At 23.5% G+C, this 20,454-nt stretch overlaps 2 protein-coding genes across 2 annotated transcripts in view; both read right to left on the bottom strand.

Annotated features, from left to right (window-relative positions):
• LOC117180364 overlaps nucleotides 1–1,410 on the bottom strand; it is a 42,059-nt gene extending 40,649 nt beyond the window's left edge. The window contains exon 1 of the mRNA XM_033372826.1: nucleotides 1,207–1,410. Coding sequence (XP_033228717.1) covers nucleotides 1,207–1,401 — 195 coding nt within the window. The 5' untranslated portion in view covers nucleotides 1,402–1,410. The remainder of the gene's footprint in view (nucleotides 1–1,206) is intronic.
• Nucleotides 1,411–4,891: 3,481 nt separating this feature from the next.
• Nucleotides 4,892–19,527, bottom strand: LOC117180350 (glyoxalase domain-containing protein 4). The gene is made up of 6 exons (XM_033372797.1): nucleotides 19,318–19,527; nucleotides 18,948–18,997; nucleotides 15,940–16,205; nucleotides 12,892–13,047; nucleotides 10,273–10,448; nucleotides 4,892–5,258 (listed from the first exon to the last, which is right to left on the bottom strand). Exons 1-6 carry the CDS (start codon nucleotides 19,405–19,407, stop codon nucleotides 5,115–5,117), a joined length of 882 nt encoding a protein of 293 aa, XP_033228688.1. The 5' UTR covers nucleotides 19,408–19,527; the 3' UTR covers nucleotides 4,892–5,114.
• Between the last annotated feature and the right edge of the window lie 927 nt (nucleotides 19,528–20,454).

The following is a 20,454-nucleotide window of genomic DNA, read 5'->3' as shown; positions in this document are numbered from 1 at the left end:
AATATTTTAGTAGAAAATGAGTTTTTCTTTGTTGAAAAATAATTATTTGTAATAAAAATTTAAATATACATTTTTGGTAAAAAATTATATTCTGCAGCTTAAAAATTCAACTCTGGTTAAAAATTCATTTAATTTATTTAAAGTTTGTCTTTTTAGTAGAAAATTAATCTTTTTTTTGTCCTTTCTTTTTTTTTTATTGGCTGAAAATTAATTTTTGGTTACATTTTTTTTTTATCTTGAAATACATCTCGTTTTGATAGGAAATTAATTTTCTCGGTTGAAAATTGAACATTTTGGTTGATAACTCATGCATTTTGTACAAAATTCTTTTTTTTTTATCATATAAAATCATTTTTTTTTTAATATGATTTATTGAAAATTCGTTTTTTTATACCAAATAAGAATTTTTTTAATCCAAATATTTGGTCCAAAGTTATTGTATTTTGTCGAGAATTCGTCTTTTTGATAGAAAAGTATTCTTCTTGGTTGAAAATGTATCTTATTCGTTGAAAATTATCCTATTAGATTTCAATTTAACTATTTTGTAAGAAACTCGTCTTTTTTGGATTAAAAATTTAGGATAAAATTTTCTTTCTTTATTGACTGAAAAACCTTTCTTGGTTGAAAATTCAAATTTATGATTTTTCTTTTTTAATTTAAAAAATCATCCCTTTTGATCGAAATTTTTTCTTTTTTTGTTAAAAATGGAATATTTTTCAATTTTAGATTGTAAATTCATATTTTGGAATATATTAAACAAGTATGAATTTCATCAATTTTCATTTTTTATTGTTAAAAAATGGAACATTCCCAAATGTTCAGCGAACGACTCTTATGGAAAAAATAATACAAATAATAATGAATCATAAAATAATAAATATATTCAAATCGGTGTATTGTGCAATTTAACTGTTTCACCTAATATTTTATACGAGTTCTAACCTGAAAATTCAATATTTTAATTTTGCACTCAATAAAATATAAGAATTAAATATATAACTTTTAAAATAAAACCTTTTTTTTAAATCGCAGCATGATACCAAAGTTAAGAAATGTCAATTTTTTATGATACTTCTTGCGTAAATAAACGATTTGATTTTGAGGTTATAGCTCGCATCCCATATAAAACATCATTGAGCATCAGTTTCGAGCTTCAAGTTTTAAAAAATTTATATTTTTCTATTAAAAATAAAAATATCTACTCACGTTGAAATGATCTTCGCAACAATATACTGTTGAAGTTAAAGATGTTGCAGAGGACATTTCCCGCCGGACACTTTTGTACCATTTTATACGTTCCTCGCCTTTGGGTATAGTTATAAATAATTTTTCTGGATTTTTTATAGTAGTGTTTTTACATTTATACACAAAACACCAACGGTAGCAGCGTTTTCTTTCCATTTTTTTTAAACGTGAAGAAAAGTCGCCTCGTCCAGCCTATTTACAAGTATTTACAAGCCTTTAAAAGCGTATGACGACACATCAATATGGTGTAATTGGCGCGGAAGAAATAGGAATTTGAAAAGTGTACACACTTTTTTTTCGAAATATAAACTTTTTAAAACTTTTTTATTAACAGTTTACTAAATTTTTTCCATTTAATTATATTATCAACGTTGACTAATTAATTAAATAAATTATTCCTAAAACAAAATCATTTATTTCTTGAATTTGTTACCAAAGTCGATGCATTTGATTAATAATTAGAGCAAACTTTTATATTATCTTTGTATACTTAAAACTCAATGCATTTTTGAAATATTAATATTTACAATTAAAAAATATTTTTTAGGTAAGTAGATACACTGTAAAAACAAGACAAATAGGGAGATTTTTAACGAAAATAGGGAAATATTTTCTTCTACTAAGTTCAATTATTTTGGGTACTATACTAAATTTATTTTAAAACGCTTCAAATTCCAAAGAGATGAATTTTCTATAAAAAGAAAGATTATTTTTTCGAACCAATTAGTTAAAATTTTAACAAAAAAAGAAACATTTTTAACCAGAAAAAACAACTTTCTTCCAAAAAACATGAATTTTCAACAAAATACATTAACTTCATACTAAAAAAGAGCAATTTTCAAATAGAAATTGAACAGTTCAGTTTTCAGTTGAAAAAAAATCATTTTTAAACAAATAGTTTATTTTTCAACGAGAAAGATTATTTTTCAACGAAGATTGATTTTCTGTAAAAAAAGAAAAGAATTTTTAACAAAATACACGAATTTTATACTAAGTAAGATCAAGTTTCAACCAAAAAGTGAAGTGCTAAATTTTCAGTTTAAAAAAATCAACCATTTAGTTGAATTTTTAGCAAAAAACATTCTTTTTTAACGAAGATTAATTTTCTTTAAAAACTACGAATTTTTAACAAAAATTGAACAGTTAAATTTTCAGTTAAAAAATTAATTTTCAAACAAATAGGATAATTTTTTAACAAAAAATAAAAGACTAAATTTTCAACTGAAACAATGAATCCTTAACAGGACAGTTGAATTAAAAAAAAAAAGATAGATTTTCTAAAAAAAAATGTTGGAACAAAATGAATTAATTTTTATACTAAAAAGATTAATTTTTAGTATAAAAAAGATCAATTTCCAATAAAAAATGAAAGAATAAATTTTCAACTGAAATGATGAATCCTTAACAAACCAACAAATTATTTTTTAACGAATAATTTTTACTTTCGATCAATGAATTGAATTTTTTACTAAAATTACGAATTCCATTTTTAGTTCAAAAAATAATTTTTCAATGCAAAAAATTTCAGAAAAATGGTTGAATTGCCAAAAAAAGTGATTAATTTTCAATTGAATAATAAATCTTTAAACAAAAAGACGAATTTTCAACAAATATATCAATTTTCAACTAAAGATCAATTTTCAACCATAAATTGAATAGTTAATTTTTTTGTTGAAAAAATCTATTTTCAACCTGAGATAAATGTTCAACTAAAATGATAAAATTTACTGGGTTAGTTACATTTTTAGTTGAGGAAATTTATTTTTAACAAAAATAAAAAAAAATGTCAAGAAAATATGTAAATTCTCAACTAAAAAAGTTAGATTTTTAGTTTAAAAATTAATTTAAAAAAAACCCAACAAAATAGTTGCATTTTCGACCAAAGGGATGATTTTTAAATTAAAATTATCATCCTTCAACCAAGGGATGCATTTTTAATATAATAGTGATATAATAATGTATGCATAGAAGCAAAAGATACATTTTTAACCAAGAAGAAGAATTTTCTACCAAAAATGACGAAATTTTAATCAAATACTTAAATTTTCAACTAAAAAAAATTACTTAAATTTTTTTAAACAAAATACTTCAATCCAGATATAAAACTACTTTTATAAAGGAAGAATCATTGTTATTTAATTTTATATTGCTTAAAAAAAAATGAAGATTCCATTAAAATCTTAATATTCATGTAAAAATTTTTAATGAATTTATATTAGAAAATTACTTTTTGTAGAAAATTTAAAAATATTTAAAAACACTTTAGAAGATTTATAAAAATGTCGAAAAAATTCTAAATATATACAAATTTATTTAAAAGTTTTGAAAAAAATAATTTAAAATTTTAAAAGGTTGAAAAATTTTTAAAGCAAAATGGCGATTTTTAAAGATTCCGAAATGAAATTTGAATGCTGATAAAAAAAATTTCTTAAGATGCCTGTAAGAATATAAAACAATTTTTGACTGAAAAATTAATTTTAGGGCATTTTTGTTTTGTTTTTGCAGAATTTATACAAAAATGTTTGGAAAAATCAGAACTATTTTTAAAGATATTCAAAAAGTTTAGAAAATTTTCAAGAAATTCAGATTTGTTTTTTACTAAAAAGGACGAATTTCAAACCTAATACTTGAATTTGCAACTAAAAAATTTTTTTAACAAAATAGTTGAATATAATATTCATGTAAAATTTTGAAATAAATTTATATTAGAAAATTACTTTTTGAAGAAAATTTAAAAAGTCAACAAAATTTTAATACAAAATGGCGATTTTTAAAGATTCCGAAATTAAATTTGAATGGTGATATAAAAAAATTGTCTTAAGATTTCTGAAAGAATATAAAACGACTTTTGACTGAAAAGTTCATTTTAGGGCATTTTTCTTTTTGCTTTTGCAGAATTTATACAAAAATGTCTGAAAAAATCAGAATTATTTTTAAAGATATGCAAAATTTCTTTAAATTTTTCAAGTAATTCAGATTTGTTTTTTACCAAACAGGACGAATTTTCAACCAAATACTTAAATTTCTAACTAAAAAAGATTAATTTTTAACTTAAAATAGAATATTTACATTTATCATTCAAAAGGATTAATTTTTAACAAACAAAAAATATATATTTTAATAAAATAATTATCCAGTAACATAAAGCTACTTTACAAATAAAGAATAATTATTATTTAATTTTATATTGCATTAAAAAAAAATAAGCACGTTTTATAAAAAATTCCCTGAATCCAAAAAAATCTCTTGACATTTACAGGTTTTCCCATTTATGTAAAAATGCTGAAATTTAAATTGTAAATCGTTAAAAAATTAAAGAGTTTAATTTTAATAATTCACCATTAGAAATTATGCAAGCTTTCAGTTTTACATCTAAAAATTATATAATTTTGATGTTTTATAATAAAAAATTCTTAAATTTGAAAGATTTTTATTTGAAAACTTGACTTTTGATTTCCAAAATCATCAAGAAAGAATTTTTATTTGTAAAACATAATTCAATAGTTTTTGATAAGCATGTAATAAGCGCGCTTTTTTAGTAGTAGATAAAAGAAAAATGATTCAAAAAATAATTAAACAGTGAAAGTTATGGAATGATTAAAATTTAATAAACACTTTTATCATAACTTAAGTACTTTCATACTTCTTTTTTACATTTTGTACCGCCACCTTTCAATAAATATATCTACATCGCTTTCACATTAATAGTTAAACTATTTTTTTAACTGCTAAATTCTAAATTTTGAATCAAGTTATCAAAATATATAAGAGTAGAAAATCTCAATAAAATACTTAAAGTACAGTATAAAGAAAATTGTTTTTCACAAATTTCCTTTTTCTCAATTTGCACCCATATAGTTCACGATTTTTTATGCTGCAGTTTTTTTTATTTCATCTGGACTAGCTGCTTCTTCTTTTGCTATAAATCTATCCAAAATCTTTTCACTGGGATAATCAGGCACTGAGAGTTTTCGAAATCCTTCGTCATCGACGAAACAAATTTCGTGATCGTCCTGAAATATTTAAAAAAATAATTGTAGTATTGTTGAATGAATACAAATGACGATGTTGAAACTATTCGGAAAAATACTTTTTTAGAAACGAGAAAAAAATCGGCCTCAGCCGGGATTTGAACCAGGTACACAACCAAGGAATAGGAAGCAACCGTATTATTGATTTTTTATTTAAATGAAAAATTAACTCGATTTGTTTTATTTTTTATATCCATTTTTTTCACAGTAAAATGTTTCAAATGGCTTGGAAAATTGAAAACCTACCTAAAAAATATTCAGTTCTTAGTGCCTTTTCGCGATTTTTGGGCTGTGCCATATTGTAATTTAAAACTATTATACCATAAAATAGTTAAATTTCAAATATGTATCATATGTATCTTTCATTTTTTAAATTCTCTGGATTTTTTTCATTTCTTTGAATTGCTATGAATGTTTATTTTCACAAATCCTTTTGAAATCTTTTGACTTCCTTTAAATTTTCTGAATTCCTCTGAATTTCATAATATTTCTGAATTTATTTAAATTTTCTAAATCAACTGAATTGTATACATTATTCTAAATTCCCTGAATTCCTTGCATTATTTTTAAATTCTGGGAATTTGTGGAATTTCTTTAATCATCTCAATTCCCTGAATTCGTAAAATTTCCTGAATTCCGGGAATTCATTGATTTACAAGGACTTCAGAATAATTTAAAGAATTTAGAAGGATTGAAGGAATTCAGAGATTTCAGAATTCATAAAATTTAAGGAATTCAGGGAATTCAGAATAGAAAAGCATTCAGGAATTTGAAAGAATTCAGGAAATTAGGCAATTTAAAGAATTACCCAAATAATCTAATTTCAGGGAATTCAAAGAATTTAAAGAATTCAAGCATTTCAAGGAATTCAGATAATTTAATAAATGCAAGGAATTCAAAATATTTAAGGGGTTCAGAATATTGACAAAAAATTAATTTTAGAGGATTTAAAGAATTTTGGAAAATTAAGGGACTTTAGAGAATTCACGAAATTCAAGATATTCAGGTAATTCAGGGGGTTCAGGGAATTTAATGAATTCCAAGAATTTAGAATATTATTCAAGGAATTCAGAGAACTCCGAATATTCCATGAATTCAGGATATTTGAGAAATTTAAAGAATTTATTTTCTTGAGAAAAAAAAAATGTTGAACAAAATACATGAAAATTATTTTAAAAATATTAATTTTCAACCAAAAACTGTAAAATTAAATTTTTAATCAAAAAGATAAACTTTCAAATAAAATAATGGAGTATTTAATGGAAATTGTTACATTTCCAGTTAAAAAAATTAATTTACAAAAGAAAAACTTTCAACAAAATGGTTAAATGTTCAATCAATCAGATCAATTTGCAATAAAAATAATAAATCTTTAAACAAAAAATCATCTTTCAGCGATAAATTTTAAATTTCAATGAAGTAATTAAATTTTTAACTAAAATTACGAATCTTCGACTGGAATGGTTGAATGTTTAACCAAGATTATAAAATTTGTACCAAAAAATACGTATTTTTAATAATTTACATAAATTCTAAAATATAAAAATATAGATTTTCAATTAAAAATTAAACAATTAAATGCCTTACCAAAGAGATTAACTTCAAATTAAAATAACGAAGTATTTAATCAAAATTTGTACATTTCCAGTTAAAAAAATTCATAAAAAAAAAATTTTAATAAAATAATTAAATTTTCAATGAAAAATATTAATTATCAACCAAGCAGACTAATTTTCTTCCAAAAAGACAACTTTTGAACAAAATACACGAGTTTTACCTAAAAATCATCAATTTTTAACCAAAAAGTGGACAATTAAATTTCCAATCAAATAGCTGAACGTTTGAATAAAATAACAAAGTATCAACTAGAATTGTTACAATTTCAATTCAAAAAATAATTTTTCAATACAAAAAATTTCAACAAAATGGTTAATTTTCCAATCAAAGCGTAAATGAATTCAATTCATTTACGAAATTCCAAGAATTTGGAATATTTAAGAAATTTTCTACACAATTATCGCATGTTTAAACAATTTTTATTTATTTTATTAAAAAATTTTTGAAATCTTAAAATATTTCCAAAAATTTAAATAATTGTTTTTAATAATTCCAATTGTTCCTTTTATTTTTGTAAAATACTGTAAAAAATAAAAAAATTCCCTACAATATTCTATTTTGACAATTTTGGAATTCTTTTTAAATCTTTTTGAATATACTCTTCAAATTAATTTCTCACAACCAAAAATAGTTTAAAATTTTTATATGAATCTCAAATTAATGAAAGGAAAGATAAATTTTCAAACAAAAAGTGAAAAATTAAATTTTGAATCCAAAAGATAAACTTTGAAATAAAATAATGGAGTATTTAACGAAAATTGTTACATTTTCAGTTTAAAAAATTAATTTACAAAAGAACAGTTTTCAACAAAATATTTAAATTTTCAATCAATTAGATTACTTTTAAATATAAATAATAAATTTTGAAACAAAAAACCATTTTCCAGAAAAAATTTTAACTTTCAATTAAGTAATTGAATTTTTAACTGAAATTACGAATCTTCAACTAGAACTGTTAAATTTTTAATTCAAAAAATAATTTTTCAATATAAAAAATCTCAACGATTTGGTTAAATTGCCAACCAAAGCGATCAATTTTCAATTTAAATAATAAATCTTTAAACAAAACAACAGATTTTCAAAAAATATATCAATTTTCAACTAAAGAAGATAAATTTTCAACCAAAAATTGAATAGTGAAATTTTTTGTTGAAAAAATGAATTTTTAACCAGAGATAAATGTTCAACTAAAATGATGAAATATTTTACTAGCTTCGTTACATTTTTAGTTACGCAAATTTATTTTCAACAAAAATAAAAAATTTTCCAAAAAATGGGTAAATTCGCAACTAAAAAAGTTAGATTTTCAGCTGAATTAAGGGAATTCAAGGAATCTAGGAAATTTAGAGAAAGAAAGAAATTAGGAAATTCAGTATGTTTAAACAAATTTTTTATCCTGTAAATCGTTGAAAGTTATTGTTTTCTGGAATTAATTTCGCAGGTAAAGAATTTTTAGAGTGCCATTTTTATTAATTTTGTTTAAAATTTGTTAAAATCTAAAAACATTTCCAAAAATTTAAATATTTTTTTTAAATAATTCTAATTTTTGAATATAGTCTTCAAATTAATAGCTCACAATCAAAAATAGTTCAAAATGTTCACATGAATCTAAAAAAAAATTTTATCATTGACATTTTATTTTGAAATCTTTCAAAATTACATTTTTTTTTAATTTTTAATATTTCCAAATGTCTAGAACTTTTCGACATTTTTAGAAATTGAACACACTTTTTTGAGAGAGTTATTTATGAATCTTTTCAAAATCTTTAAAAAAATTGTATTTATTTTTCTACATATTAAGAAAACATTTAAAACGTTTTCAAATTTCTTCCAACTTTTTATTTAAGTCCATTTTTCAAAATAAAAACGCATTCGAAATTTTCCCAGCAGCCTTGAAAAAATTATTCTATTAAAACCTCTAGAAATACTTAAAAAAATTTTCTTTGAAATCATAAAAAATCTACATTATCTTTTAAATTTCTTTAAATCTTTTTAAGAGTTCAATTATTTTGGAATCTTTTCAAAAATTCTAAATATCTTTTGAAATAATTCGATGTTTTCCTAAAATTAAGATCCCAGAAAATTAAAAAAAGCGTGCTATAATTTTTGAAAAATTGATGGTGCAGAAGTTTTTAGTCATTTTTAATATGTAAACAAACTGAAAACAACCACTAGAACACATTTTTAAAACATCTTATTTTTTAATTTTCAAAATAAGGTACCATTTTTATAAAATTATGTATCGAATAAAAATTCTTTAGAATGATTCTTTTGTAAATTAATTCAAAAGGAATTCAAAATATTCTAGATCGTTAGTGAATTTAAAATATACAAGAAAAAGTCAACGGATTTAAGGGAGTTCAGAGAATTTATGGAATACATTGATTGAAATGAAGGAATTGGAAGAGTTCCGAGAATTCCGAAAATTTTAGGAATTCAGAGGATTAAGAGAACTTCAGAAATTAGAATATTATTCTAGGATTTCATAGAAATCAAGCAATTCAGAAAAAGTCGAATTTTCAATGAATTCAGAATATTTGGGAAATTGAAGGGATTAATAGATTTTCAGGAATTATATATAATTATTATATTTTTGGTTTAGAATTTATCTCTTTTTGTAAAATATTGAAGTATTTCGTTAAAAACGGCTTATTTTTTAAATTAATATTAATTTTCTCAACTAAAAATTTGATTATTTTGTTGAAAGTGATACTAATTTGTAAAAAGTTTATTTTATTCAGCGTAAATTAAACTATTTTGTTGAAATTCTTTTTTTTATTTATTTTTTATCACAAAATTAAAAAATTCTACTTTTTTCTTTGAAAATTTATCATTTTTAGTAGAAAATTGAACTATTAATTTTTCATTGAATAATATCTTTTTTTAAAAACATTAAATACTTGGTTAAAACTTGAACTAAATTGCATTTGGTTGATTTTTTGATTGAAAATTAATGTTTGTAAATAAAAATTGAACAAATCCATTTTTTGCAGAAAATTGATAGTTTTTAGTAGAAAATTGAGTTTTTAGAAAAAAAAATTAACTATAATAAATTTTCCACAGAGAATTCGTTTTTTCTTTTGTTGAAAAATCAACTACTTGGTTGGAAGTTGAATTACTTTGTTAAAAATGTATTTTATTCGGTAAAAATTGGACTATTTGGTTGCAATTTTTTATTGAAAATTAATTTTCTTAAGTAAAAATTTAACTAATCCATTTTTGGCTAAAAAACTAATTTTCGTTGTTCAATATTTATAATTTTAGTTGAAAATTTAATTAATTTGTTAAAAGTTCAACTAATAATATAATATTATTAATATTTAATGAAATCAATTAAATTATTATGCTAATTATTAAATAATAAAATTATTTAACCTACCGGATCAGCAAGTATAATTACTCGAACCGAAGCCTTTCCAGGAGTGTCTAAAGTGATCAAATCTGTTAAAATTTTGTTTCCACTTTCCTTGATTTTCTTCTGAATTACAGGTTGCTCGTCAAATGGAACAGCAAATGCAATTCGACCATAAGCTTTTGCATGATTTACTTTGGCACCTAAAAAAACATCAATAATAATAAAATACAATTTTAATTAGTATTTTTTTGTTTACAAAGTTAAATTAACTTATTTTAAATTAACATTTTGTATATTAAACAAGAAAATATATGAACTCAAGTTAATTTTTTAAAACAATTTTTCTTATCTAATAAATTTTTATTCGATAAACAATTTTATACGAATGAGACCTTATTTTAAAAATTAAAAAATACGATTGTTCAAAACTTTTTTCTAGTGGCTGTTTGCAGTTTATTTATCTATTAAAAAAGATTACGAAATGCTGCATCATCAATTTTACAAAAATTTTCAAACCATTTTCTTTTTAATTTCCCCGGATCCTAATCAAATTTAGGAAAGCATTGAATTATTTCAAACGATATTTAGAAATTTTGTAAAGATTCCAAAATAGTATATTTTTAAAGAAGATTTAAATACATTTAAAAGAATATTTCGAGAAAAAAAGCTTTTGAAGAATATCCAAAGGTTTCAAGAGAATATTTTTTTTTATAAGATTTCTGGGAAAATATGGATTTTTTTTTTATTTTGAAAAATGAATTTTAAGAAACAATTGAAAGAAATTTAAAAACATTTATAAGGTTTTCCTAATAGTTACAAAAAGAATTAATTTTTTAAAATATTTTTAAAAGATTCATAAATAATTTTCAACTTAAACAATTTTTTATAACAAATTGTAGATTTTCTCAAGATTAGGAATAAAAAATTTAGAAACTTTTTGAGAATTTGGGGAAAATTTTAAATGACTTCTTATATTAAGAAAATAATTTTTGAATACAACTTTAAAAAATTTCAAAAAAGTTAAGAATATTTCTAAAAATATCAAAAAAATCTAAAGATTTAAAAATATATTTGCAACTTTTCATAAAATCTACAACTTGAAAAAAATGGTGATTTTTAAGGATATTAAAATAAAATTTGAATGATGGTAATAAACAAATTTCTTCAGTTTCCTGTAATCATTTTAAACGATTTTTCATTGTCAAAAAAGTTTCTAGAATATTTTAGGGATTTTTTTTTATTTCTGCAGCATTTTACAAAAAGGTTAGACAAAATTAGAATTACTAAAAAAAATTATTTTAATTCAAAATTTTGTTAAATTTATTTGAAATTCCTAAAATGTTGTCAGATTTAAAAAAAATTAAACTAAAATACGTTTGCAAGACTTAAAACAATTTCCAAAGACTTTAAAATTTCGAAAAACATCTGGAAGATTTTAAGTCCAATTTTGGATTTTTGAAAGATTTCTTCCAAATTTGAGTAGTTCTAAATAAGATGTGAAAATTCATCTATTTTGGTAGCATATTTTTGGTTAAAAATGCAAATAATCCATTTTGGATGAGGAATTACTCAAAAATGATTGATTTAAAAAATATATATTTCTAATAGATATTAATTCACTTAATTTTTTCAAAAATTCATTTTGAATTTGTATCTATTTCATCGAATTTTTCTCATTTCCTTTAAATTTCTCTACATGCTCTCAAACTTTACTGATCAATGGCGATTTTTAAAATTCTTTCTTTTTCAATTAATTTTAATTCTTTTGAATGTAATGCGAATTATTTTAAAGTCTATGAACTATTTTTTTTTAATTCGTGTACTTTATTGCAAATTCGAAGTTTTTTCAAGAAAATTAATCTTTTTTGTTAAAAATTTTTCTCTTTTGGATTGATGATTATAACTACTCGGTTTAAAATTCAACTTTTTGAATAAATTCTAATGTACTTTATTTTAAAAAGTTGAACTTTTGTGTTATAAATCCATTTCCTTGGTTGAAGATTTATTATTTTAGCCGAAAATTAATCTCTTTTGAGGAAAATGTAAATATATCGTTCATTGTTATGTAGAAAATTAACCTTCTTGGTAGCAAATTCATCAATTTGGTTCAAAATTAAATTATTTGGTTGAAAATCAACTTTTTTGTACAAAAATTCATATATTCGGTTCCAAAATTTAACTATTTTGTAGAAAATTCGTCTCCTTTGGTAAAAATATTATATTTTTTGGTTCAATTTGGAACTAGTTTGGAATCAATCTTCTTTTGGAAAGTTCAATTGTTTTTCAATTAAAATTAATATTGTTTAAAGTTAAAATATGAATTATAAATTGCATTTTTCGTTCAGAATTTACCTTTTTTGGTTAAATATTAAAAAATTTGTCTGAAAATGAACTTTTTGGTTGAAAATTTGATTTTAATTATCTGAAATCTTGAAAAATATTTTTGAGTTTTCACAATAATTTCGGAGAATTGTATTTCTATAAACTTAACAAAATAAGCTCATAAACTTGAAAGATAAATAGATACCCCAAATTATTTAAATTTTTATTAAAATTTTTAATTATTTTCCCCCTGAAATAAAAAAAAAAAAAAACCACACGGATAGTGCGCTATTGATGATGCTATTTTTATAAAATTCTTACCAATGTCGTCCAGTTCCAACTTGGTTTGTTCCTTTGAAAAGCCTAAGAGAACACTTTTATCCTTTTGCTCGAAGACATTTAAATTCAAAATTCCTTGCCAATAAGAAATACTGCGTTCGAGATTTGAGCTGGCTAAAGTTACTTTTTCCACTGGATCTAAAAAAGAATATTTAAATTTAGATTACAATAACAATTTATCATCATTAAACATTTTGCAGGTATATAGTAAAATTATTCATATTTTTTAATACATTTTGTACGAAAAAAATCTGTCAGTTTATTTTCAATTAATTATTTCTAGAAGGTATTGGAGGTGAAGTTACTTTTGAAAAGGAACTCAAAATGTTACTTTTCTTGTTCCTGCAATATTTTAGATATAAATAATATTTAGATAAATAAATAATAAATTATGAATCCTAAAAAAGAATATCAAAATTGTATTGTTTTTTAAATTTTCTTTGAATTCTTTTGAATCCACCCGGAATTCTTTGAAATAACCTTCGAATACACTGGATTGAATTAATCTTTTTTGACATTCAATTTTTTTAAATCACCCTGAAGACTTTTAAATTCATATTGAATTTTTACGGATGTTATTTTATTCTTATTTACTAATTCTAGTTGCCCCATGTTTATCTGAATTTGATACAATTTTTTGGATCTAAAGGTCTTGCTTTGTTTACTTGAATTATTTTTCATTTATCTTGATTTCTTATGAATTTCATCGAATTCTCTCGAATTCCATTGAATTCTCCTAGATTCACTTAAATTTTACTGAAATCAATGGACTTTTTAAATCATTTGAATTCATTTGGAATTAAACCTAAGTTCTTATTAATTCTCTTAATTCTTAATTCTAATTAATTCTGTTGAATTTGGTTTAATTTATGTTAATTTTACTAAATTCCTTCAGTTCTACTGATTCTTCATCCAATTATTTTGAGTTTTCTTGATTTTTTTTCAATTTATTTTAAACTGAATAAATTCAATTAATTTTTAATACTTTTGAATCATTTTCCATTCATTGGAATTTTTAATATTTCCATCAATTTTTTCTCATTTCCTTTAAATTTCTAGAAATTTACTCGAATTTAAATTAATAAAACGATTTTAAAAACAATGTTTTTGAATTCACTTAAACTCTGTTGAATTCGCCTTGAATTCAGTCCAATCAAATTGTACTGAAATAAGCGGAATATTTTTTTTTAACTTATATGCATTCATTTAGAATTCACTCTAAATTCTTATTATTTCATTCTTAATTCTTTTAAATTGTATTGCATTCTTGTAATTTTCTTAATCTACTTGAATTCTTCTAAATGTAGTCAGTTCTATTCAATTCATTCTAGTTTTTTTTTTTAAATTCATCATAAAATCTTTGAAGTCACCTTGAGTTCTTAGAAAATACATCAAATGCTTTTGAATTCCCTTGAATTATTCGAATTTGATTCAATTGTTTTTTAAATGTCACTTTTTAATTTTTGTAAATTGTGTTAAATTCTCCCTGCATTATACTCACTCCCTTTTTAGTGAGTTCGAAAGAAATTTGTTGATGAATAAAATTTGTTTAATTATTTTTAAATCTTCATAAAATTCCTCAAAGTCTCTTAAATTTCCTTTAACGTCTTCTAAATATACTCAAATTTGACTAAAATAGGTGGAATATTTTCAACTTTGTTTTAATTTATCTGAGTCCATTTAGAATTAATTCTGAATTATTATTAATTTATCTTTTATTTTCTCAAATTCTTTAAAATTCTTTTGAATTTCTATCGATTTGCATTGTTTCATTTTTTTTCAAATATTCATAAATTTCATCGAAGTTTTTTTAATTCCTATGGATTCTTCTAAATTCCCTCCAATTTTACTGAAATCAGAGAAATATTTTTTAAAATTTCAACTTATTTGAATTCACTTTCAATTCACTCTGATTTATTATTTGATCCTGAATTCTGTTAACTTGTTTATTAACATCTTTGGAATTGTCTTCATTTTTTTAAAACTCTCACTAACTTAATTTGAATTCTTTTAAATTCACTCCATTCTTTTCAATTAAACAAAGTAATAATTTATTATTCGACTGAAATTGGTGGAATGTTTTGGATTTTTTTTTCAATTAAACTAGAGTGAAACTCTTTTATAGCCTCGATTTTGGGGCTGACGGTGGGTGAGAACTCATTAGAGCCCGCTCCGCTTTTGTTTATTCACGCCCGAGTGCTCGCCTGAGTGACAGCCGCATATCCCGCGCAGCTCTTTCAGACCTATATGCGGCGCGGCGTCAATTCTCGGAAGTGCTATAGAAGAAAGGGCTATTGAAGAGTTTCACTGTATATTTTCCACAAATTTAACTTCAATTTTATATGAATTTTATTCATTCTCGTTTCTCTGAAATTCCTTTAAATTAATTCGAATTTTAGTTCATTCGTGGTTTCATTTTTGAATTTATATTGAATTCTTTCAAATGCATTCCGAATTTTTACCATCGAATTCCTTTGAATTTAAAGTAACTAAAAAAGTAACGATTTTTATAGTAACTGTGACTGAAAAAATGTAACTAGTCGCCCATCAGTTACTTAGGTACAAAGGAAACTTTGCTATCACTATCCTCACCAAATGGGGTTGTTGGATGAATTTCAGATAATATATCATTAAAATGCTGCATAAAATTCTAAGAAGTTTAGTATAATTAAAAAATGTGAATACTCTACTTCTTAGAAAAAAAATATTTAAAAAAGTATTGGTTATCATATTAAAACAACTCCGCGACCTTGAACCGTGAACCAATCAGAAAAATGGTGCGCAGTAGCGGCCATATTAGATCTCCAATTACCTGCGCTAATCAGACTGATTACTTCCGTCGCTGGGCCAATCAGACTGCCTCATCTTCCCGCGAAAAATTTAAATGCATACTTTTTAAAAATCAAAAAAATTCAAAATTATCTTTCAAAAATGTCCCCAAATAATTATATTAATTTTTTAATTTAACTGAAAAAAATAAATTTTGGAAATATTCAACAATCTTAATTTACTTTAGAAAAATTAAGAAACCTTTATCTGTGGGCTGTGGTTCATCGATAATATTATATTTATAACCACCAGGAGCCTCCAATATGAATTTTCCATTTTCTTCTTTCACGGGCCAACCATCAGCTTTGGCCCTTTGAATTGCTTCCTTAGAACGAATAGTGATCCCACGAAAATCATTTCCAGGTTCATAATAATTAATTCCGTAATTATACGTTAATTCAATCACGAAATGAGTATCTTCTGGTCCATATCCTATCATAGTTTTGCTCCATCGGTTAGCATAAGGCCTAAATTATATTATAAGATTTAACAGAAAGAAGAAAATTTTGAAATGTTACAAATTATATTTTATACATATATTGTTTAAAAACATATTTAAATATTGATACTTTCATTATATTATCAGGTTGATAAGTTGATCAGGAAATTGTCTGCGAGATATTTCTCTCGAATGTAATAATATTCAAATTTAAACTAGTTTCATATTTTTTAGAACTCAATTCTGAGATGCGACAGGGAATTTTTTGAAAATATTATTAGCAAATTATAATTTTAATTTTTAAACGGGTGAGTTTGTGAATAATAATAATTTTCTACATACTTTGGAACATGCAATTTCCGTAAATAATTATATTTCAGACTTTGGAAAAGAATTAAAATTTTCATTGGACTTTTCTACATTATTATCCTTGTTTAAAACAGGGATTTTTAAAAAATAATTATGATACTAATTTGCGACATTGAAATTTAGTCAAAAATATAATTTTTTCGGGACAGGGAATTTTAGTAAAGAATTATAATTTTTAATTTGGGACAGGGTATTTTATAAAAGAGTTATAATTTTGAGACAGAATTGGGAATATACGTAAGGAATTACAATTTTAATTTTACGTTCGCTTTAGAATTGGAAATTTCGTAAAAAATTAGAATTTTTCTTTAGAACAGGTGTTTCCGTAAAGAATTACAAATTCTGGGTTTGGACTTGAAAAGAGGGAATTTCGGTAAATAAATTTAATTGTGACTTGGAACAGAGAATTATGATTAATAATTAAAATTTAGATTTCGAGAAAGGGAATTTCCGTAAAGAAGGAAAATTGTGACTTTTTAACCGAGAATTGCCCTGAAGACTTATAATTTTTACTTTGGAACAGTGAAACTGTGACATGGAACAGGAATTTTTTCAAATATTTAGTCAAAAAATAAATAACTTTTAAAATTCATTTTTTAGTTGAAAATTCCTGATTTTGAAACTGTATATTAACCTATTCCGTTTTTGGAAAAACTTTTTTTCAGTTGAAATATTATATATTACATTTTTCTGGGAAAAAATTCAACTACTTTGTTAAAAATTCGTTTTTTTTGTGTGTAAAAAATTAATTTTTTAACTGCAAATTTAACACTTTGGCTAATAATTCAACTGTTTTGTAGAAAACTTATTCTACTGATTGGAAAATTCAACAATTTCGAAAAATACGGTTTTTTTCGTTGAAAATTAATTTTTAATAATAAAAATGTAATTATTGAATTTTTGGTACAAAAATGATATTGTTTAGTTTGAAAATTCAACTATTTGGTTGAAAATTAATGTTTTTTGTTGAGAAGTCATCATCTGGTGGAAATTTAATCTGGTTGGTTGAAAATTCGTATTTTTAGTTGAAACTTTAACCTTTAACTGATTTCACAGAAAGCTTGTCTTTTTGGCTTGAGAATTCAAGATTTTAAATGGAGTTTTTTTTTCAATAAATGAAAAATTATTTTAAAATTCAGCTCTTTTGGTAGAAAATTAATCTTCTCAATTTAAAATTATAAAAATTATTTTTTGGTGTTAAAAACGTAACTCTTTGGTTAATAATAGTTCAAAATGCAACCACTTTGTTGAAAATTCGTTTGTTAAGTCAAAAATTAATTTTTTTAAGTGAAAATTAAAAATTTTTGTTAAAAAATCAACTGTTTTGTAGAAAACTAATTCTGCTGATTAAAAAATGCAACAATTTAGTAGAAAATTTTTTTTTTTCGTTGAAAATTCAAAATTTTGGATCAATTTTTTTTACTTGATTAAAAAATCTTTCGTGGTTGAAAATTCAAGTCTTGTTGAAAATTCTTTTTTTTTTATTATTTAAAAATTCCTCTCTCTTGATGGAAATGTCTTATTTTTTGTATTAAAAATGGAATTATTTGTTTTCAAATGAATGTGTTTTAATTGAGGATTCAAATATTTTTATGCAGAATTCGTCTTTTTTTTTACTATTACATTTTTTGTGGTAATACTTACCCGATTTCTACCTTACCGACATTTTTTGCATCAACTTATGTCCACGCGAATTGGGATATAGAGTTTAAAATTAGGGAAATTAATAAAAAGGCCGAAAGGAACTTCCGTATGATCCTAAATTTATGTAAATAAGAATAAAAATGTCGAAATATTTTCCAAAATAATTTTTTTTTTATATTTTCAATTTCCAGAACTACCATACAAAAGTTCCGTAGTGCGTTTTAATTCTAAAATTTTACAACTCGAAGTCTCAGTTTGTGTGAACGTAAATTGTCGCAAAAAATGTCGGTAAAGCAGGAATCGGATAATTAATGCGAATTTTAAGAAAAATCACGTTTCAAACTCAGGTTCCTAATTCATTTTTTATTATTATTGCTATTATTATTCTATATTATTATCTTCATTATTATTCTTTTTTATTATTTGATATTCCCACTCAAAATTATCATTCTTTTCCAAAACTGTTCCAAATCAGAAACCTTCGAAATCTTAAAAATATTTCGCAATCTTTCAAAAAGTTCGAAATCATTCAAATCTTTTGAAATATTTTTAATTCACCGCGAAAAAATAATAATTGCCCGGGAAAAGCCCGGAATTAAAAATTTTAAATCATCTATCGAGTAGACATCCTAATTATTTATTTATTACAAAATTGACTTATTATAATTTAAAAAACTTTTAATTTAAAATTTTTTTTCAGTTATTTACATAATATTGTAAATACACAAAAAAATATTTTCAAAGAATGAAAACAAACCCATTACAAGCAGCCTCACATCCTTCGGAAAATTCCTCATGTCTGAGGACCTGTAAATATATAATAGTCATTAATTTTAATTACGAGCTATGTCTAATAATCACGTGCCGGATTAAACAAATATCAATAAAGCATTTTCTTCCCATCGATTTTTTAATAAGATTATGAATTTTTTTAATAATAAAATATAATATTACATAACAATATGCAATACATGATTTTAAATTTGCATAATATTTTGCCTTACAGTTTCATAACAGCGTTAATAATACAAAAGGTATTTGCCATGAACGGTTTCTGTGAATGAGTTTCACACAGACAAGGCCTCTCTTAACACCAACAAAAGTATTGCGCATGGATTCCTACTAACCTTCATTCCGAGAATTTCACGGTAGAATTTTGCTGTTAATTTACGTTCCGCGATTTTGAAAACAAAATGCAATGCCCGACCGTTGACCATTTTGTCAATTTTAGGGTATTTTTTACTAATTGTATGTATAAGACCAGAATTTTAACAGTGAAATGAGCTGTTTATTATCACCAGGCAGGTATCACTATCACTATGTTCAGACAACAGCGACACCGACTGAGGGGGACTGGAAATGACAAAAAAAAAGTAAAGTTGAATGTGCTGCCGCCAATGCTGTACCTTTTTGATGGCTTGCCGTCAGTCGATGAAATTGAAATCATGGAATTGGGGCCACTGAAAAATCCCTGAATTGTCGGAATTCTATGTACTGAATTTAAAAGTAATATATGTCATTTTAAAGGAAATTTAGTTTGTCATAAGAAGCTCTAATAAAAAATTTTATTAAAAAATTTTTTTATGCTGAAAATACAAAAAATGTAAAAAAGTGCTTTTTCCAAACTCGTAAAACTATTATCATAATATGAGATACCCCAGGAAATAGCTAATAAAATGCAAAATAAAGTATTATTTTTAATGAAAAACTTCATTCTATGTTTCTGAAGTATAAATTCCCTGCTATTTAGATATATTTAGTTTTTGCAGTAGTCACAAACATTTTTGTAACCAATTTCCCCCGCGCAGCCATGGTGTTTTAAAAACCACAGGTATATCATATTATGAGAACCGCACCGTGCAATTATGCACTTACTATGTCTGACCAGTACAATGAAAAACTTCAACACTATCGATATTTTCCTACTTAGTTATTCAATCCCCATCACTCCAGATAAACTTTACTGCTAAATACATATTTAATGAATAATAAATAGGGTTTAAAGAATTCCTTTCTAAGAACTCGACCACCATAGATTTCACAAAAAGTTCGCCTATAATCTTTAGAAGCCCAATGAAAAATGGACTATACCCCGAAATTACTCTTTCTTCAAGGGGTGCAAGTTAGTGATAGAACCAACAGAGTGTGTCTCCTAGTTAAGCTGATATCCCGCTTTCTCATATTACGAGAATATCTCATTCAAGTACTCTCCTCTATAAAGATTTTTTTAATTGGTCTATTTCGGCAATTTTCAAATTCGGCAA

Source organism: Belonocnema kinseyi, chromosome 9 (genome assembly GCF_010883055.1).
Source record: "Belonocnema kinseyi isolate 2016_QV_RU_SX_M_011 chromosome 9, B_treatae_v1, whole genome shotgun sequence".
NCBI classification, from domain to species: domain Eukaryota; kingdom Metazoa; phylum Arthropoda; class Insecta; order Hymenoptera; family Cynipidae; genus Belonocnema; species Belonocnema kinseyi.
The sequence above is the reverse complement of the archived record's forward strand: the minus strand, read 5'-3'. Positions and strand labels throughout refer to the sequence as shown.